At 39.3% G+C, this 22,263-nt stretch overlaps 1 protein-coding gene across 1 annotated transcript; it reads right to left on the bottom strand.

Annotated features, from left to right (window-relative positions):
* Window positions 1-743: 743 nt before the first annotated feature.
* Window positions 744-22,222, bottom strand: CASP3 (caspase 3). Its single transcript, XM_004481749.2, has 10 exons — window positions 22,038-22,222; window positions 21,528-21,658; window positions 19,367-19,421; window positions 18,875-18,950; window positions 12,276-12,343; window positions 9,828-9,952; window positions 6,583-6,711; window positions 6,106-6,281; window positions 5,694-5,814; window positions 744-2,778 (listed from the first exon to the last, which is right to left on the bottom strand). Exons 5-10 carry the CDS (start codon window positions 12,326-12,328, stop codon window positions 2,549-2,551), a joined length of 834 nt encoding a protein of 277 aa, XP_004481806.1. The 5' UTR covers window positions 12,329-12,343; window positions 18,875-18,950; window positions 19,367-19,421; window positions 21,528-21,658; window positions 22,038-22,222; the 3' UTR covers window positions 744-2,548.
* Between the last annotated feature and the right edge of the window lie 41 nt (window positions 22,223-22,263).

The raw sequence follows: 22,263 nt of genomic DNA, 5'->3' as shown, positions 1-22,263 counted from the left end.
TTTTAACTTGCATGTCATTTATTACAAGGAGGATGTGCCCCTTTACCTGAGTTTAAAGGGTACGTGTGTTAACTTTGACCCATTTTTCTATTGGATTATTGGGTTTATTTTTTTAATATTACATTCAAAAAATATGAGGTCCCCATATACCCCCACCCCCTTACCCCCGTCCTCCCCCCATAACAACAACCTCCTCCATCATCATGAGACATTCATTACACTTGGCGAATACATCTCTGAGCACTGCTGCACCTCATGGTCAATGGTCCACACCATAGCCCACACTCTCCCACATTCCACCCAGTGGGCCATGGGAGGACATACAATGTCTGGTAACTGTCCTTGCAGCACCACCCAGGACAACTCCAACCCCCGAAAATGCCCCCACATCTCATCTCTTCCTCCCACTCCCTGCCCCCAGCAGCCACCATGGCCACTTTCTCCACACCAATGCCACATTTTCTTCGATTACTAATCACAATAGTTCATGAATAGAATATCAGCAAGTCCACTCTAATTCATACTCTGGTCTTTTCTTTTTAATACCCAAAACTTCTTTATATAGTAGGGAGATAGACTGAGCTGGATTTTCTCCATCTATTACTTAACCATAGTTTTAAAAGATACATTAACGGCCTATTGCATTCTCTTTAACCCTTCCAAACTGAGCTCTTGGTAAAAAACATTTCCAGTTAGTAGCACGATATCAAAAACAACAAGGGCAAAACACTTGAACACACTGGTAATTTTAAGTTAAATTTGTATTTTGCAATAAAAATTCAAAATAAAACTTTACAAAATGGTCACACAGGAGCAGACTTTACTATACATGCCACATTTACTTAGAAAAAGTTACAGAACTAATCAAAATGAATAGATGTCATTTATAAATGTGCGTTCCTTTTTTTGAGCAAGAAGAAAGCTCACCTCAAATGTCAGACCAAAAGCCATGAGCCATCAAGGGGCAGAGAGAAGAGGCTTGGGGTCTGTCTTCCCTGGCTGTGTTTCCTTCTGCTTCACCTCTCTGGCCTTCAGCTTCCCCATGCTCCAAAGGAGAGACTCGATTGGGTGATTTCTGAAAGCCTGCATGCCATAGTCTTTTCATTTCAGAGAACAGTATAAAATTTTACCGCTATTTTCCTTTGATTACAAACTTCAACAGAAAGTAACATAATTAAACATCTCACTACAGAGAGCACTAGGATTTTCACTGTGACTCTGACCACCTTTGGGGCGGTTCCTTTCCCAAGGTCTCTGATTTGGTCACTTTCTCACTTGGAGATTCCTGCCTGGGGGCATCCTCCACAGTTGCCAGCAGGTATGAAGAAACAGGCTGACAGTCCTTTTTCCAAGCCGTAGTCTATGACTCTGCCTTCTTTGCATATGCTGTGCCATGTCTCTCTTCAGGATCAAATCACTTTTTCTCTAATTAGGGACTGCCCAGATGACTGATTTAGTCTACTTTCCTTACATTCTACTTATGTTATACAAGTTGTCCTTCAGTGTGTCCTTATACAATTTCTTCATCCACTAGGGCTATAATCAACCACTGAGGTTTTTCCATGACAGCTCTTAAAGTATTTTGCTGGTATCTGAAGTCCAAATGATTTGTATAGAGACGAATGAGGCTACTCATGCCAGTGGCCTTCTAGCACCTTATTATTTGTAACTCTATCCCTCTATTAATGTTGCATTTGGCCTTAAAAGAGTCAACTCAGTTTGCTTACAACCTTCTTTCAAATAAAATTTCTAGCTCCTTTTTCAATACTAAAAATGATTTTTTTACAACAAAGACATGCTTGGGGACAAAACACAAAACCATGAGCTCAGATAAAACATAGTTGACTTATCTCCAAATACCATTTCTTTGTTTTTTACTATTTTTTAGGCTGTATCGGGGTTTGAACCCAGGACCTTATACATGCAAAACAGGTGCTCAGCTACTGAACTACACCTGTTCCCTCCAAATGCCAACTTTAAAGGTAAAGGTTTTTGAGCCTCAATAATGCCCATGGATCCCCAAGTTCTAGGATACAGCATTCCACATCATCATTTCTATAGTTTGGCAAAAACTAGAATGCATAGTCTTAATATTTTAATATTACATTCAAAAAATATGAGGTCCCCATATACCCCCACCCCCTTACCCCCGTCCTCCCCCCATAACAACAACCTCCTCCATCATCATGAGACATTCATTACACTTGGCATATCATTGAAATTCATTAATGCAATTTTAGCTTTTTTCATAATTTTTGACAATTCACAGCATAGTATCACTAAAACTTGCTAATTATGAAAGTTGAAATTTACAATAATTTCCTCTCATAATGATTCTAACATTGTCCATTTTTTCATTCCTAATTTAAGTTCAATTTCAACTACCAGATTTTCAGTCTGAGGTAGTTTTACAGTGATTCTATTGCATGAAAATGGTCTGTTACAAAGTATTTCTGAAGTCCTTAGGCTACATTTAAATGACAGAGGAAAATATTGTATCAAACATTTTCACACTTGGCATACAAATTAAAAAAAAACAAACATTTCTTTAGTGATAAAAATACAGTTCCTTTGTGAGCATGGACACAATACATGGAATCTGCTTCTTTGCATGAAAAGAAGAGTCAAGGCAATAGGACTCAAATTCTATTGCTACCTTTCGATTAACCCGGGTAAGGATGTGCATAAGTTCAAGCTTGTGAGCGTACAGTTTCAGCATAGCACAAAGTGACTGGATAAACCAGGATCCATCCTTTGAATTTCGCCAGGAATAGTAACCTAAAAGCAAATTATAAGCAAAACACCATGGTTTTCTGATTTTAACTGATTCTACAGATTATTACATTATCACAAAGGTAAAAATAAGTATGAACTTCCACAGGTCTTAAAAGCCATAAATAATAAATAAATAAATAACTGAAACCTTTGGTTTCAGGGGGGATGATGCCAAAGAGAAAATAAAAAATGTGTGCATCTACCTCTACTTTCAGTAAGAAAGAAGGACCATTCAATTAGTGGGGGGTTCTACTTTTCTGGCTCCCCTTCCAAAAGATAAGAACAGGTAAACATACAGAAGATAGTAAGATGCAAAAGCAAAGATCAATAAAAAGGAACTACAAGTTGCATGGTATTTCACTCAGATTTACTCTTATTTAAATATTAGCTTATCCAAGAAATAAATTGCACATGTATGCACAAATTTGAGTGTCCTTAATTTGTCTACAAAGGAACTAGGAAAAGTGTATTAAATATATTGCAGAGTATCTAAAAAGTCCAAAAAGGGAAGACTGTATTTACTGAATTTTTTTCAGATTAACTCTTAGACTCATTGCTTTAAATTCAGGAAGTACTTCACACCTGCTGGAAACCATACTAAGCTTATTTGAAAATGTAACACAACAGTTCAAAAATATACTTAGCCTACATTTCTAAACTTTGTGACAACCTACACTAGTTGTATTATAAATAAGTAGTTTGAGGGGGGAAGCAGACTTGGCCCAGTGGTTAGGGGTCCGTCTACCACATGGGAGGTCTGTAGTTCAAACCCCGGGCCTCCTTGACCCGTGTGGAGCTGGCCCATGTGCAGTGCTGATGCACGCAAGGAGTGCCGTGCCATGCAGGGGTGTCCCCTGCGTAGGGGAGCCCCACACGCAAGGAGTGCGCCCCGTAAGGAGAGCCGCCCAGCGTGAAAGAAAGTGCAGCCTGCCCAGGAATGGTGTTGCACACATGGAGAGCTGACACAAAGTGACACAACAAAAAGAAACACAGATTCCCGTGCTGCTGACAACAGAAGTGTACAAAGAAGAACACGCAGCAATAGACACAGAGAACAGACAAGTGGGGCGGGGGGGGGGGGGGGGGGGGAAGGGGAGAGAAAATAAATTAATCTTAAAAAATAAATAAATAAAAATTAAAATAGGGAAACGGACTTTGGACCAGTGGTTAGGGCGTCCGTCTACCACATGGGAGGCCCGCGGTTTAAGCCCCGGGCCCTCCTTGACCCGTGTGGAGCTGGCCCATGCGCAGTGCTGATGCGCGCAAGGAGTGCCGTGCCACACAGGGGTGTCCCCCGCGTAGGGGAGCCCCACGCGCAAGGAGTGCACCCATAAGGAGAGCCGCCCAGCGCGAAGGAGGGAGCAGCCTGCCCAGGAATGGCGCCGCCCACACTTCCCGTGCTGCTGCCGACAACAGAAGCGGACAAAGAAACAAGAAACAAGACGCAGCAAAAAGACACAGAAAACAGACAACCGGGGGAGGGGAGGGGAAATAAATAAATAAAAATAAATCTTTAAAAAAAAAAAAATTAAAATAAATAAGTGGCTCAAGTGATTGAGCTCCTGCCTGGCACATGGGAGGTCCGGGTTCAGTTCCCAGTGCCTCCTAAAGAAGACGAGCAAGACAGTGAGCTGATGCAATGGGCTGGTGATAAGCTGACACAATAAGGTGATGTGTAACAAGAGACACATAGAGGAAACCATAATGAAGACACAACAAAGTAAGGAGCGGCACCTCCCTCCCAACTGGGAGGTCCCAGGTTCAGTTCCTGGTGCCTCCTAAAAAAAAAAAAAAAGACTAGCACACAACAAACAGACACAGCAAATGCAAACAATGAGGGGGTGAGGAAAAATAAGTAAATAAAATAAATCTTAAAAAAAAAGCTGTATGATTGAAAAATATTTATTTATATGCATTCATATACAACTGGTAATACAATCACACAAAGGTGGAGGTTATAAACTATTAATATTTTTTTACCTTCGTTATTTTCCCCCCATTCTATTTCTATCCTCTCCTGTACTATTCATTTCTATTTCTGAGAAATGTAAAGGCCGCATAAAAATTAGGATGAATCTTTTCGCTGTAAGTCTAAAATTAAAATTTATTCCAAGAAGCAGATGTGGCTCAAGTGGCTGAGTGCCTGCTTCCTACACCGCAAGTCCCAGGTTCAGGTCCTGGTGTCTCCTAAGCAATAACAAAACAAACAACAAGCAAAACAAACAAAAAACCAACTCAGTAGAGCTGATGTGGCTCAGTGGTTTAGCACTGGATCCCCACATACGAGGTCCTGGGTTCAATCCCCCAGCCCTGGTACCTCAGGAAAAAAAAAATTCCATAGTTTTTAAGTGGTGGTTTAAATGGATAAAAAAGTAACAATAGTGCAGTAACCTTGGGAGAAAAAAAATAAATCCTTTCACTAATTCATAATTGAGTAAATTAATCTCTGATCAATCTCCAAGAAACAAGGTGACTTTAGCTCATTTATACATTACCTGAAAAATGAAGTTTGGGTTTCCCAGTTAGACTTCTACAATTATCCCTTCTGAAGAAAGTTTTATTTCCTATCTGCCAAAGGATGCTGGAAAACACCTCTCTCCTGTTCCTAGAAGTGGGCAAAGCTCTGACCTGCCTACATATATGCAGTCCATCTGGCATTAGGCTCATGAATGACACTGCTAGTAAGCTCACATCTACCCATCTAACTACATGAAGTTTTCTAGCCAAACTTTTGCCAAAGGCAACTATTTGAAACTTCTCTCTGTGGTTAAGGTGCCCTAAAATCCAGGAAGTTGGCTGTTCTTCAGGAACATCAAATCTTGACAGCCTTTCTAACACTCTTCATTGTTTAATTCTACAATCAGTCTAAATATAACTAATTTAAAATTGACATAAAAAATTGTGTGTGACTTTCTTACCAGGTGCTGTAGAATATGCATACAAGAAGTCTGCCTCAACTGGTATTTTCTGACAGGCCATGTCCTCATCAGTACCACTGTCTGTCTCAATGCCACAGTCCAATTCTGTACCTCTGCAGGCCTGGGTATTAGAAAACAAACTTTTATTTAAAAAAATACATGTATATACAACTTGGTGTTATTTCTGAGAAATGTAAAGCCTGCATAAAAATTATGCTGAATCTTTTTAAGTCTAAAATTAAAATTAAAATTCATTTCATAATTCTTAAGTGGTGTTTTAAATGAATTAAAAAGTAACAATAGTACAGTAGCCTCATGAGAAAAAAAATCCTTTCACTTATTCATAATTGAGTAAATTAATCTCTCATTAATCTTCAATAAACAAGTTGAGTTCAGCTCATTTATACATTACCTGAATAATGAAAAGTTTGGGTTTCCCAGTTAGACTTCTACAATTATCCCCTCTGAAGAAACTTGTTAATTTTTTCAGGTCAATAGGTCCATCTGTTCCAAAAATTATTCCTTCCTCACCATGGCTTAGAATCACACAAATAAAACTGCTCCTTTTGCTATGATCTTCTTTAGAAACTTAAAAGACATTTACAAATAAGAAAAAAAAGGTAACTTTACTCAAGAATCTCAGATATATTGTATAGTGATGAAGAAATCAAGGCTAGAACTAAGAGATAATCTAAACCAAATATGAGGCAGAGCAAAATACCTCAAACTATTTTAGGGACTTGGTGTGAATAAGTTTTTTTAAATTCCTACCAATATTTGTAAGCTGAGGATTATGTACAGTATAATTCTACTTTTCATACTTTGCTATATCCATAATTATAGCTAAACTAATATAAAATTGGACAACAAAGATTAAATTATTTCTTACCATTGCGTAACAATTCCATAATTTCTTCACGTGTAAGATCATTTTTATTCCTGACTTGATAATTCAAGTTACCGAACGTTTGCCTGAGGTTTGCTGCATCTACATCTGTACCAGACCGAGATGCCATTCCTTGGAACAGAAATAATTGCTTTTAACTGCAACAGACGCAACCCACAAAAAATGCATCCTTTTAAATGCTAAGAAAATTCTAATTATTTTGCTCATGGTGACTGAAAGTCTCTTTAATTTCTTAGGCATATAAGACAGTTGATAAACTTTATCAGTGTTATAGCCACACAAGGGTGTCTTCCACAGTTGCTTAGATAATGGAAAACAGAAACAGCTTAAATGCTAAACCATGGGCATTTGGTTAAATAAATTATGATTCATTCATATAATGGAATACTATATTGACATTAAAATCTTATAGGTAGATTAAATTTTGTCATGGAAAACAATGGCCACTATTTAAAAAACAAAACAAAACAAAACCAGAAAATGTGATCCTATTTTTGTTAAAATCCATATATAGAGAAACTCCATTTCCTTGAGTCTAAAAGCTCCTCACCACTTTCATAATACTCTTTTCAAGGGAAAGAAAAACCTACCACATTAAAACTGTCCACAGCAGACATTTGGCTATGAGCAGCCTCCGTTAATTCTTCTAATCACAAGATAGTTATCACTGCCTTATTTGTGGAGATGTGAGAAATGTAGCACAGAGGAGTGAAGATACTTGTCCCTTAGAGCTGCATCCAAGGATCCTGTGCATTGTATCACTACAAAGTACCTTCCCGATAAATGTACATATTAATTACATGATGTTCCCACATCTCAAAAATGCCAAGATGTGAGGGAAACACACCTTAGAACGAAGTAAATTTATTATGTATGAATATAAAATAGACCAGATGTCTACACCTCAAAAATATTACTGATTATTTCTGCGTAGGTGGCTTTCCCTTTTTTCCATCTTGTTAATCTATAATTTCAGAAGTTTCTATAAGGGACCTATGTTGTCTTTTTATAAAATTAAAGTAAGCTCACTGAGGCTTTGACATGGAAAAGCGGAGGACACCACACTGACCAGGTGACTGACTTCTGCTGCAGTGAGCCACACCTACGGCTGCCAGGAATTTCAAGCCAGAAAAGGAGCTCAATCTAAGGCAAATGCTTATCTTTCCACTATAATCCAGCTTTTTGCCATTTTTATTACCTGGAACTCCTCTTCTTTCCTGGATTCCTTAAGAAGCCTTCTAAACTGGATCCAGTTTGTATAATTAAAAATTCATTCTAATACTATTAAGATACCAATTCAAAGAATTACCACGGCATCAATTTAAAAATGAAAACCAGTGAAACAGCCAAAATGCTCACTCATATAATAAATTATGTAAAGTAAGCAAATGGTATATTTCCAGAATGGAGTATGATATAATGATTAAAATAACAGATACACATGCAGCAACATGGAAACATGCGATAAATTGAACAGGCAAGATATAATACTGATTGCACATTAAGAATAAAAGTAAGTTAAAAAAACTGACAAGGCAAAAATATTTGGTAGAAAGACATGAAATACATCAAAATGTTATTAGGGATTGTGAGACATTTTATTTTCTATATTTTCTAGAAAAATAATCTGAAATGTATAATTAGATTAAAATCTTATATAGTATAGAGACTGAGGAGATTTGGCAATCAGACCACGGTGAATTTAAACAGCAGTTTTAAGGAAGCACACTTGGCCCAATGGATAGGGCGTCCGTCTGCCACATGGGAGGTCCCCGTTTCAAACCCCGGGCCTCCTTGACCCGTGTGGAGCTGGCCCATGCGCAGTGCTGATGCGCGCAAGGAGTGCCGTGCCACGCAGGGGTGTCCCCACGTAGGGGAGCCCCATGCGCAAGGAGTGCGCCCTGTATGGAAAGCCACCCAGGGCGAAAGAAAAGTGCAGCCTGCCCAAGAATGGCGCTGCACACATGAAGAAGCTGACACAACAAGATGACGCACCAAAGGGAAACACAGATTCCCGGTGCCACTGATAAGGATAGAAGCAGTCACAGAAGAACACACAGCGAATGGACACAGAGGACAGACAACTGGGGGCGGGGAGGGGAGAGAAATAAATTAAAAAAATAAATCTTAAAAAAATAAACAGCAGTTTTAATAATGTAGGAAAGGTAGAACACAAAAAACAGGTTCAAGAGGGAATGAAGGGAAGCGGACTTGGCCCAGTGGTTAGGGCGTCTGTCTACCACATGGGAGGTCCACGGTTCAAACCCCAAGACCTCCAGGGATAGAAGCAGTCACAGAAGAACATGCAGCAAAATAAACACAGAGAACAGACAACTGGGGGTGGGGGAAGGGGAGAGAAATAAGAGAAATAAATTAAAAAAAAAAAAGAGGGAATGAAAAATGAAGATGACAAGATTAAACAATAGGTATTCAAAATTTAGGGAATAAAAGAAGGTGACAAAAATCAGGTTAAGAGTTTAAGAAGAAGAGTAAATGAAAAGTTACTTTAAGATGGGGGATTGGTCTTTGCCATCTTTATAAGGTAAGAGACAGATTGAGGTTTAAATCCCAGCTTTGCTACTAAATTATCTGTGTGATGCTGCAAGGTTTTTAGCCTTTCAGCATCTAATAGCAGCTACTTTTTTTTTTTTAATAGTAGCTACTTTTGAATGTCATTGCAAAAATTAAATGAGACAAAAACTGTGACTGTCTCGCACAGATCCTGAAAAGTAAAACTATTACTTGTATTTGTTGAGAACCTTCCATTAGCGAAAAGGAGGGATGAGGAGAATAAAGAAGTGAGATTACAGGGAAGCCAGCACAGAGGAGATCAGGCATTCAGATAGGAGGAGAGCTCTTGGGAGAGGGGGAGATTTAAACAGGTAGAAGAGGTAAGAGTTCACACTGTACTATGTGACCTGCATGGTCCGACCCTGTCTTTCCCTCACGGTTATTCTGTCATAGTTTTCTGACAAATAATATATCTTTTAGGGAGTGGAGGTGGCTCAAGCGATTGAGCAACTCTCTTCCACATGCGAGGTCCCGGGTTCAGTTCCCAGTGCCTCCTAAAGAGAAGACGAACAGACAGAGAGAGCAGAGAGCAAGCATAAGCAACAAAGTGGGGAGACGTGAATAAAACAAAATAAAAAACAAACACATACTAACATACTAACAGCTTATATGATACAAAAATTTGAAAAGGACTAAAAATTTTCTAAGATACATACCAGTGCTTTTGTGAAAGTTTTTGTTATTAATTATTATACACAAACCCATTTCAGGGTAATCCATTTTGTAACTACTATCCAAGGATATTCCAGAGTCCACTGATTTGCTTCCAAGTGAGATTTTTCTGTTTGGAAAGTTCACAAAGGTAGGAATGATCAATACTATCATTCACATTAATAAAACTGAAAAGAACAGCTAGTATTTGTTGAATATTAGGTGTGATAGCATGCTGAAGAATTTTCCTCATTTTATTTCACAATGACCCAATTTACAAACGAGGAGGAAACGACCTTCTGCAGGGCCATGCTGAAGGTTAAGCAGACACTAAGCACGGGAGCCAAGGCTGAAAGCATCTCTTGGGCTTTAGAACTCTGACTTGTGACCTCTATAGCTTGTATTTTCCTCTAAATTTTAGTACATCTTCAAATAGATTTTATATTTTAATAATTTCTTATCTTTGTGAAGTAGTTTAACCTTTAAGGTAAATCTTAAAAAATACTCTGAAATTAGAGGAATAAAAAAAATGCAAATATGACTAAAAGTACAATATCTATCAAAATTCCTAACTACTCCTTAAACTCTGAGCTGAACAAATTAATAACCTATTAATATTAATATATAGAAACAGTATTGTAAATAATTCAAAGTAGCTGACTAGAGTCACTTATCTAAAAATCTGCTCTCTAGACTAGGGGTCAGCAAACTTTTTCTAGGAGGGTCAGATAGTAAGTATTTTAGGCTTGTAAATCATATGGTTTCAGTTGTAGCTAATCCCTTCTGTTGTGAAAACAGCCCTGGGCAATGTGTAAATAAAGGGACACAGCTATGTTCCAATAAAACTTTATAAAAACTGACAAAAGCCTAATCCCAGACCTAGACCAAGAATCAAGAAACAGAATGTGTAGTAACAGCCAAACACCAATATTCTAAGTCCATGTACTCATGTACTTAACCTAAGCATGTTTCATATTATACAAAATTGTTGGACCAAAATTAAAAGTAGTAAATTAAAGAGCCCAGGTTGTAAAATAAAGATGACATTTAACTAGAGGTGAGGATCAACACATTTTATGGGAGAGAAAATTAAAACTCTGTAAGGTGAGTGAGTTGATGAAGGTCATATAGATAATGGATCACAGAGGTGTCACTCCCTTTCCCAACTCCCTCTTGCTGCCTTCTTAGCAGGCAGGGACACAGAGCCAGACTGTGTGTGGATGAACCTAATAAAGAACAGAGATCAAAATGCTTAGTGGGGAGCGAATGTGGCTCAAGTGTTTGAGCGCCAGCTTCTTATCTGGGAGGTCCTGGGTTCAATACCCAGTGCCTATTACAAAAACAGAAACAGAAACAAACAAACAAAAAAAAAACAAACAACAAGCAAACAAATGAAAAAACCAATTCAGGGAGCAGATGTAGCTCAGTGTTTCCCATTATATGAGGTCCTGGGCTCAATTCCCAGCCTGGAAGCTCCCCCGCCCCCACCCCACCCAAAAAAAAAAAAAAAAAAAAAAAAAAGGGGAAAAAGAGAATGTGAGGGCAATTTATCCTAGGACCAATATAGTCCTAGACCTGTTTTGGGCTCTTATGAGATTTGCTATTTAAATGATGCTCTGTATGATATAAAAATGGGTAAATCACTTTAAAAGGGTTAAAAAATATGTTTTAAAATGGAGTTGTATTCCAAACATTTAATTTCTAGGAAAATTCCTTTGCCTGTAACCTAAAGGTGATATTTAAATGAAATAGTGCTAAATCTTTATTGTTAAGTACTAAACTTAGTTTGTAATTCCTGGGAGGGCCCAGAAGAAAAATGCTGAAGAAACTTTTAAAATTAACAGTATCAGGAGCAATACAAATTGCACTATAAAAGTCATGAATTAAATTAAGAGTGTTTGAGTTTTATTGTTTTCGTTCTCTAAATACTAGTTAGTAGAAGCATTAATAAGTAGAATACTCTAAAAAGGAAGGCAGGAGAAAAAAAAAGGATAAAATACAATCTTTAACTAGAAAATTGTTCCTCTGAATAATGGAAAACTGGTATTTCATTTTAGTCTGAAAACTCAAAACTCCCCCTAAACCCAAAACCTCTAATCTTCTGTGGAACAATTTGGGAAGGGACAGAAGCACCTGAATTCGTGAGCTCTGCCTCTCCTGGGCATCCTTCTGGCTCTAGGAATGGGTTTTTTACTATGGGTCAGATTCTGTGCTGGGTCTTTCTAGAAGCTTCCCTTAATCCTCCCCAGAATCCCTTGAAAGTTTTATCATCTCCGTTTTAAAGATGACATGCCGAGAGGTTAAGTTAACTGGAAGCCACACAAGAGTGATCAGAACTTGATGTTTTTGGCTTGAAAGCCCATTATTTCTCCTGCTTCCCCAGTCCTCAAACTTTGCTTTATTAAACATATCGCTTTTTCTTTAATTATCCAGGATTCCACATAAACACTCACGTTTCTGAATTTTTAATGGATTTCGAATCCACTGAGTTTTCAATGTTCTCCATGGATACTCTTATCAACTAGAATATAAAGAAAACAGAATTAATCAAACCCATCAGTACAAAACCACTGCATTATATTCATTATCCCAGTCGTTATTTCTCCAAAATAATTCTTTATATGGTATTTTCATATTAGCATTACCACCCCTCCCCCAGCACTGCCTCTAATGTTAAAGGTTTCTATGAGTTAAATCTAGCAACAACAATCCTTTGTAAAGTATGTACAATGTAGTCCATATGTCTTCCTTTCTCTCTCTCTCAACTGTGATTTGCACTGTGTGTAGGGAAGTATATAAAGTGTACAAATAAGAAGTGTGCGGCTGGACTATGTTTTACATTTGAATACCTCTACCCAGACCAAGATAGTTTCTCTTACATTAGATTGTCATTTGCAAGAATACAGCTCTCCAACTCAACATAGTTCCTTATGTCATTTTCATCTTGTTAAAACCAAAGTAAAAAAACTCCCCCCCAAAACGTGGTATACCTCACAAAATACTATTCTACAGCACTTAGATTCCCAAGAGGTAAGAAACAGCATTATGAAGTTCCAACTCACCATATAACTTTTGTTCTTAAACTGGGCTTTGGAAACCCAACTTCTCATTTAGGGTAGGGGAATGGCCTAGTAAAATCTAGAAGAAAAAACTAAAGTTTCTGCTCTCATTCTTCCAGTAAGTAGACAGTTATATTCTGTCTCACACAGAATAAACCTTATCATGAAGTAGCTACCACTTATTGAGAACTTACTACATACAATATACTGTGCTTGGCAGCATACTCTTTAATCTTCCCAATAATCCTAAAAGCCAGGAAACCCAACTCCTACTGATTAAGTTAGCTTTGTCCGCAATTAGAGCTAAGTGATAGAGGCCCAGGGCCTTCTCTCACTCTGTTATTTGGCTTCTGAAGAAGCCACTCCTTACTACTTGTTTTTGGAGTTCTCCCAAATCTTCTTTAAGCTTCCAGAAGCAAAGGTATTTTCTATAGTAACCTACCACCTTAAAGAAGAGAGAAAAGCAAGGGCAACGATGAAACAAAAACAAGAACAATAAAAAATCTTGAATGATGTTCTCCAGCCTCTACAAGTCTGGGCTACCTCAAAAGTTCCAATCCAAGTGACTTTAACCTAACTCCTACACTAAAATTAGAAAACCTAAAAGAATACACAACCCTCCCAACAGGACTCATTCAGCTACAAAAGCCTATATATATAAACTCCTAAACCCCTCTTTGCAGTGTCTCCTGGAAAACATAATCTCTTCTCTTTTCCAAAGCCAACGTGCCTCCTCCTCTCCTCTTAGTCTTGAGTGCACCTTGATGGATGAGGAGAGCAAGAGGAGGGCAAGGTTCCCTACTGCTGCTCAACAGGGAGCAGGGCCACCTTCCACCTCATCTCAAAGCCAGGCTATATTTTTGCATTTCTATTAAGACTCTTTGTTTTTCTACTATTTTACTTCCTGTAGGCTTTCTAGAAAACCAAGGGAGGTTGGTAAGTACAATTGAGATGTATCACCTTTTAGTCATTAAGCAAATCTTTAGTGAGCAAATGCTACTTGCCAGGTACTGGTTCTAGGCACTAGAACAGAAGACAAGATAAAATCCCTACTTTCAAGGCACTTTCTTTCCACAGAGGAAGAACAATTATGGATATAAGCTTTCAGATCCTGATGGGAGCTATGAAGAAAATAAAGTATACTAATGTAATAGATACTGGGGGTGTGAGCTAAAAAGCAAAAGTGGTCATGGAATTTGAGTTGAGATCTAAATGATGACAAGGAGGCTGCTGACAGAAGATGGGGTGGGGGAAATACCAGGAAGTACAAAGGCCCTGGAAAAGTCAGTGTCTTCATGGAGCAGAAAGAATACCAGTGCGATCAGTGTATAGTAAAAGTGAGATGAAGTAGCAAAGGCAAGATCACATAGGGCTTTATGAGCCCAGGAGAGTTTTTATTTTATCCTAATTGTAATGAAAAACCACTGAGGGTTTTAAGTAGAGGAGAAAGTATGCTTTAAAAAGATCACTGTGGCTGCTGGGTGGAGAAAGAACTGTACAAAGTCAGAGTGGAAGCATGTAGGCCAATGAGAAGCCTTGCAACAATCCAGGCAAAAGATGATGGTAGCTTGGACGAGAGATGAGCAGTGGGCCCATAGGTAGCCAAGAGTCTGGAACCAGGGGAGAGGTCAGGGCTGGAGATCTATTAGGGCACTATGATATTTAGAGTGTTACTAGCTAGACAAGTGGAGCCAGCAAAGGAGACTCAAGAGAAATGAGTGAAGTGGTGGGGAAACCAGAGGAGTGTGGTGTACCAAAATGTACTTTCAGAAGTCTTTCAAGGATGACATTCGACCTTTTCAAATCTTGCTGAGAGGTCAGTTCAAGTGAGGACAGAGAACTGACCACTAGTTTTGTTAAGAAGGTCATTGGTATAGTGGGGAGTGCTGCAAGTAGGACTTGCAAATGGGCAAAAGAGATGACCGGGCTTCCTTTCATTGCAGTGCGGGGCATTTTCTACAGGAGTCCCAGGGGTTCTGACTAAATGCCTCAAGACTACTTCTCTCACAGGAAGTATAGGAAATTAAGGCATTGAAAATGGATTGTTATGCAAATGATTCTCAATAGCAATGAAAAAGGCATTTTGTTTTGTTAGGATCCAACTGATTTACACTCCATAGAAAAGATGATACCCCTCCCCAAATTACAATTTTTGTCCCATAGTATACTAACAGATTTTGCATTTATTAGCAAATTCATTTCATCATACTGTTTTCTACACATACCTCTTCTTCAAATTCTCCATTGAATTTGTCTTATTGGTTCTATTAACTAATTAACTGAATAAATAAAATATTTGATATGTGTTCATTTTATATTTTCATAACAGTCAACTTTTTAACATTTTAGAAGAACCAATATTATTGTTCCTACTGCTGTGAACTGAGAAGAGAATCCCAGTACAAAAAAGTGAGAAGTAACTCTTCCAGGTTTTGCTAAGAAGGGGATAGGGAAAGGAGAAATGGGAGGAGACAAAGGGCCATGGTTTCCTGCTTTGTTTTAAAGACTGGTCCTATGAAGGCATATTTATATGTTGACGAGAATGGTCCAGTGAAAAGGAAGAAATGAATAAGGGAAGAGAGAAAGGAAATAATTTTAAGAGTGAAATTCTAACAGGGATGGAAACAGTTTGGCAACCCAGCTCCCACAAAGAGAGGCATTAGCTTCAGATAAGAAAAGGGGAAGGAAGGCAAAGTATTGTGGCACAACACAGGAAGGATGGTGAATTTGATAGAGGTAGGTTAAGGTACTGCACCTATTTTCTATATATCTATAAAATAAATGAGACAAGAATCCCAATAGCCTCTATTTACAATTTCTTGTGTACTTACCCATATTTTAATCAAGAAATACCAAAAACTAATCATGCACAATGCTAGCAAAAATGCATGAGATAAACACTTTCATACATTATTGGAAGGGCTATAAATTGGAATAAATCTCTTGAAAGCATTTGACAATATGTCCCCCTCACGCCCGAAAGGCTTTTAAATTTGACATAGTGAAATTATACTTCTAAGAATACAGCCTAAGCAGCATAGCCAGGGGTGGGGTAGCATGGGGTGGGTTGCAGGTTATATTTATTAAAAAATTGAGAATTTGAGAACAGAGAAATAGTTACGTTACGGAGCTACAAAAATTTTTAAAAGAACTTAATGGGAAAATGCTCACAATAGAAGGCTCTGTGTAAATAGGCTATAAGGTTATATAAAATGCTATGATCTCAATTAAAATATACACAAGAAAAAAGACTGAAAATAGAACCTTTACACATTAATATATTAATACTGACTGAGTGATCAGATTACCAGCAATTTATATACCCCTTAATATTCCTCTATATTTTCTAATTTTTCTGTAACATCTTTGTTTTTAAAGTTAGAAAATAGTAAAAAAAGATTATTTTATGAAATAATATGTTCACTAGCAAGCAACATCAACCAGCATTATAGTTTCAGCTCTCAGCTCTGTTTTTAGAGTGACAAAAAGAGGGACACTTTCCTATGATGAAAGTAGCAAGCCTCTGCCTACTCTACACTACGTCCCAGTCTATCTACCTTTTTCTTTTTCTTTCATTTATTAGGTTCAAGGAAATCGCAAACTTCATTCAACCACAAATATCACAGAGACAAACTTGCCCCTGTACACATCAATCTGAAGTGGGCAGACTTATAAGCCAAAATAATTATTCATCTATGGTTGAGAAACCAGGCTGGGGTTAACTTGATTAACTGAGAGAACAGTCTGCTAACAAGTATGGAAACACAGGTAAATATATGATAAATGGCTTATTGATATTATATTACAATCCATGAGAAAATATTACCTATGTTTCCACACTTTATTGCAAGCCTGTAGAAATCAGTGGAAAATAAGACTTAAAAATAAATTCTGAAGTGTAACTTGGCACTCTTGCCAGTGCCGTTCCTGGTACCATGGTTTGCCCCGCACTGGCCCTTTTAAATGAGTCTGACAATGTAGGTCACAGTATGTGTTCAGGAACCCCCTAAACATTAAAAGATTCCCATCAATAATCAGGGCCCTAAAAATCTCTTATCAAACACTTTCTTTTGCAAACAGTGCAATACTCTTGGACTGAAATAGTCTTACATCTTTGCTAGCAATAAAGCTGTGGGGTAAAGCTATTCTCCTTGCAACTGGTAATAGAAGGTTTAGATTTAAATAGTGGCCAGCTTTCCAGAGTTTTAAAATATTTACTTTTTTTCTAGACCAATGTAAGATTTCATTGAAATAAGTGACTTTTATAGTCATTTCATTTTTATACTGTAAATAAATTTTCTCTAAAACAATCAGTTCTTAAAAGTTAAAAATAACTTTAGAGTAGTCTTAATTGAAATAATTATTATTTAATCATGTCTGATATTTGGCATCAGATAGATATTTTATTTCAGTAAATGAGTGGGTGGCTGGAAGGAAAAAACATGAATTCTTTTAGAATAGGATTTTTAAACTGAGGTGTCTTGGTGTTTGATAAGAATTTCTCAGGGAAAAAATGCCATACTATAGTGTCCTTCATTATTAGTATCTGGATAATATGAATCACAAATAATAGTTGACCTTGATATACTAAAATTTTTCTATATTGGTAAAATTCTCATAGCAGCAGACATCTGCACATTTGCTTGCCACTTGTCACCACCTGCTTTTTCCACGTGAAAGCACCAAATTCAAATTCTTGAAAGCAGAGCTTTGGTTCTTGAAGAATCATTAAAGTGTTAAACTAAGCATTACCTCACCTCCATTAGATAAAAAGCCCAGCTGAATAACATATTATTCTGGGGATGGTGATCTCATCTTAGAAGGATTAAAAAAAAAAAAAGGATCTTCTAAGGGAAATATATGTAACAGCTCTAACTTATAAGAGGAGTTTAGGTTCTTTGATAATATTCATTTGACAAAACATAAAGAGGGAAAAGAAACGATGGGGGTGTTAAAATATATATCCTGCCGAGGCTATGGACTTAACACTAATTGTTTCTTTTGTACTGCATATATGTAAATCTTTGTAACATTTCAAGATGCTGATAACAGAGTAAATTTTTGATATTAGGTCTTGGGGAAGTTCTAGTAGACCAACTGGATGGCAATGTGGAGCTCGGGTGTTATAATCACTTCTCTAGTCCTAGATCCCTTTACCTCGTCATTGAAGCTACAACAGTCAGATCTTGAAAAGTTAAAAAAAGCACACATTGGGAAGTGGACTTGGCCCAATGGATAGCGCGTCCACCTACCACATGGGAGGTTCAAACCCCGGGCCTCCTTGACCCGTGTGGAGCTGGCCCACATGCAGTGCTGATGTGCGCAAGGAGTGCCATGCCATACAGGGGTGTCCCCCACGTAGGAGTGCGCCCCGTAAGGAGAGCCGCCCAGCGCGAAAGAAAGTGCAGCCTGCCCAGGAATGGCGCCGCACACATGGAGAGCTGGCACAACAAGATGACACACCAAAAAGAAACAGATTCCTAGTGCTGCTGACAAGGATAGAAGCAGTCAAAGAACACACAGCGAATAGACACTGAGAGCAGACAATTGGGGGGGGGGCTAGGGGCGGGGAAGAGAAATAAGAAAAAAATCTTTAAAAAACAAACAAACAAACAGTCAATATAAATTTGCTGTCACTCTATTTCAATTGGATTCAAACCAGGATCTGTCTAACTTCATAGGGCAGACTCCCACTATTGTATATGGCTTTGTATCAGACAGGAGTGATATATACTGGATATGATTTCAAGAAACAAAACAAAAATCTATAAACCTCAGAAACTCTAAGATGAAACAAAGAGCCTTAATAAGATGACAGAAACTGACAACAGAGACAATGAAACAGTATAAATGTACTTATGCTAAGTGATGAAGTAGATGGGAGTGATGGTTATAGTGTGGCTGATACCACTAGGTAATTCATTTCTAAGAGTAAAAGTAATTGGTTTCACATTAAGCCTTCAGTATAAATCAATAAAACAAATTTTCTATACCTCTAGTTGCCTCTAAAGGAAAGGTGAAGCCTTTTCAGGATGACTGTCTTTGGGATATTTTCTTCAGTCAAAGAACCTGAAAAGTATCAGGATTGTATTTATTACCTGTCAGGACAAAGTCTCAAAAGCAGTCATATTTTCAAATTTAACAAGTGATACAGAAAAAACATCCTATTCGCAACAGTTTGGATAAGAAAAGATTTCAGCTGACATCTTTTCCCATCTGGTCTCTTCTTTTGGGACGTCCAAGAATTACGAAACTGGATATTGTCAGAGGCATGGTGAAGTCAGTCTTTCCTTTTTATGTAATTAAGGTAAAAACATGTGAAGGGGAAATTAAAATCAAACAAAAAGTTCAGTTATGCCATAAGAACAAATAAAACCCTTCCTTTTCCCAGCATGGGCCACATAACCAACAAAGACAAGCTGGCATGCTCCCCACTTCAAAACCCCTGAGTCTATACCTCAAGCCAGAAAAAGGACAGTACTTACTTATGTGCAAAAGATCTGTCTGTGCTTCCCCCAACTCAAGTCTGAAGATGACTTTCTGGAGGAACAAAAGGAAGAAAGAGATAAGTCCTTACAGCCCTACATAGTTTATATAAAAGAAATCTGGATGCTTTTGTAAGCTACAGTAACCTATAAATTCTCCTTCCTCCTATTGAGAATCACTGCCCTGTAGAATCGGATTTGGGTTTATAACCATCAGATTAAAAATGTCCTGCCTGCCAGAAGAGCTTTAAAACTGCCAAGAGTCAAAGGTCAGTAGCATTTATTCATTTCACTTTTGTGCCATAATAATTGACTGAACACCTACTGGGTACAGAGTACTATATTAGACTCCATGTAAATAATGATTGAAACAAAGTCCCCAATCACCATGCAGGGCTTATATCAATAGTCATTGATTATTCAAAAGTGGCTCAAAAAAAGCAGATGCCCAACAATCCACATCAGGTAATTTTTATCTTCCTCTACCCTAATTCAGGAACTTATTAAGCTTATATTCTATAAGCAACATTTGAAGACAAGAAAAAATAACATTATATAGTTTCACCTTTGTAGATATTACCTCATGGATTCTTACAACAGTCTTGTGAGGTATATTTATATACCAATTAATGAATGACTTAGTAAGTTGTCCTTGGGACTTGGTCTCAGGTTGTCTGACAGAGTATGTTTTCCCCTCCATTATAGTTCTATTTGTTAAGTTGTACAAAGCCCCCCCCCCCAAAAATCACCAAAAACCAAAAACATAGCTAAGAGTCTAAGAATTCCCACAATTTTTTTAAAGGCCCAAACAGTAGTGATTCCCATTTGCAGTAGAGCTTAAAGAACGATCTATTACTGGGCATGAGAATTAATATAAATGCCATTCATGAAAATAAAGATTGCCCTGTAGCATCAGAAGGGAGAGGAAGCAGTAGGAGATTGTGTTAAATTAGGTTTGAAAGCAAAATAGTAAAGAAAGATTGTAATTGCCTAAGTCAGATGAGATGTCAGTCTAAAATGGCTGGAGGCAAGGTTTTATTTCAGGATAGTAAAAACGAGCCTGATTTAATTAGGTACAATGTTTCATTTCTTTTACTTGGAACCAGGTCCTATTGCCACTCTGTAGTAGAAGTACTCATTCATTCTTGACAACACATTTTCACTTTCAAAAGCCTTCATTTGCAAAAGAGCAGAGCAAAATCAAAGTTCAAACACCAGGCTGTTAATAGGGATGGTTTAAATTTTACATTCATTCTTGCAGATCATGTCACCACACATTCAAAGTGCCTGAGTACATTCTGATACAGACTGGCCTAACCACCTTGCTTAGCACTTCTGCTATCTTGAATATTCATACTGTTACTGTGACTCCAAATTTCACCTCTACCAGTCCTTTCTTAATCCACATCTTTTAAATGTTAATTTCCTGTGTAATCCTAAAACTATTGATTTTTTCTAGGTAGGGCATAATTGTTATTAAGCATGATACTGTAGTAACAACACAAACAGATGGGCATTCACTGAGACAATCATTAGTGGGAGGCCCTGGATATAGTAAAAGACAATGAGGAACACCAAGATAAGCAGTCCCTGCCCGCGTGGACTTTGCAAACAATCTAGTAGGAAAGACAGGTTGAGAGAGAAGTGGTGGATAGGCGAGAAACACAAGCAAGAACAGAGCAGGACGACGTGACCTTTATTTAACTACACAAGGCTACGCAAAAGTGAGGGGGGAAAGAAGAGAATGCAAGTCACCAGCAAAGAAAAAGTATGAGTGAAACAGTGCAATCATAAAACAAGGCAAGGGCCAATCTGCGCTTGGCTTTGTTGACATGCTACAGGGCTCGGATTTATCCTAAGGACAACGGAACAAAGGCATGGCTTCCCAGAATTTCATGTTTAAAGATCCCTGTGCCAGGAAGAATGGATCAAAGAGGGGGAAGCGGGGAGACCAGTCAGGGGGCTGCTCTATCGAGGACAGGCTTACGGCGGCAGCTCTCAGATGAGGAGCGAAGGACAGACGTGGCAGGCTGCGGCTAGGGAAGGCCTGGAGCGGGTGAAAGGCAGCAAGAGAAAGAGGTCTGGGTTCCTCCCTGGGTTCCGCCTACTGAGAATGGAGCCAGAGGCAGCTTGGGAAGCAAGGCTAGAGAAGGGGTCTCACCGAGTAAGGAGTGTCCAGTATTCTGAGAAAGGCAGTCTTATTCAACGTATGTCCGGAGGGTATTTCAGAGCAGCTCCTAAGTGACCGGCCAACGAGCCGCAGGCAGAGGAAGGAGCAGGAGAGCCTTCGTTCTGAAAAGGAATTTGAGTTGAATGCTCTAGGTAACCTCTCTGGAAACGCTAAGCCATAGTCAGCACGGGAAGAGCCAGGTTCCAAACTCCCAAGGCAGCACAGGCCAGCCCAGGTCCGCGCAGGCGCCACCGTCCCCGGGCGCCCGCCCTCGCTCACCTCCCGCTCGGACCCAGGACTCGGCCCCGAAACCCCGCGCAGCCCCGCCGCCCAGACCGCGCGCACCCCGCCGCCGCACCAGACAAAGGACCCGAGCCCGGCCGGCGCGGCCAACGCCGGCTCGGCGAGCGGCGGCGCGCGCGGGACCCCGGGCGGGCGCCGGGGAGCGGCGCGGGCTCGGGCCGAGGCGTCGCGGAGGGAACCCGCGAGGCCGACACTCACCGCGCAGCTGCCACAGCCGGCCCCACGGCGCTCTGCGCTCAGTCTCGGGCTAGCTCGGCTTCCGCGGACGCGGCGAGAGGAGGCGACCGCTGAGGAGGACCCGCCGCTGCTGAGGAGGACCCGCCGCTGAGGAGGACCCGCGCCCGCAGCCCCGCCCCTCCGGGCCTCCCGAGGTGCCCTGCGGAAGCCCCGCCCCCTGCAGAACGCCCCGCCCCTCCGGGCCTCC

Source organism: Dasypus novemcinctus, chromosome 1 (assembly GCF_030445035.2).
Source record: "Dasypus novemcinctus isolate mDasNov1 chromosome 1, mDasNov1.1.hap2, whole genome shotgun sequence".
Taxonomy (NCBI): domain Eukaryota; kingdom Metazoa; phylum Chordata; class Mammalia; order Cingulata; family Dasypodidae; genus Dasypus; species Dasypus novemcinctus.
This window is presented reverse-complemented; position numbering and strand designations above follow the sequence as displayed.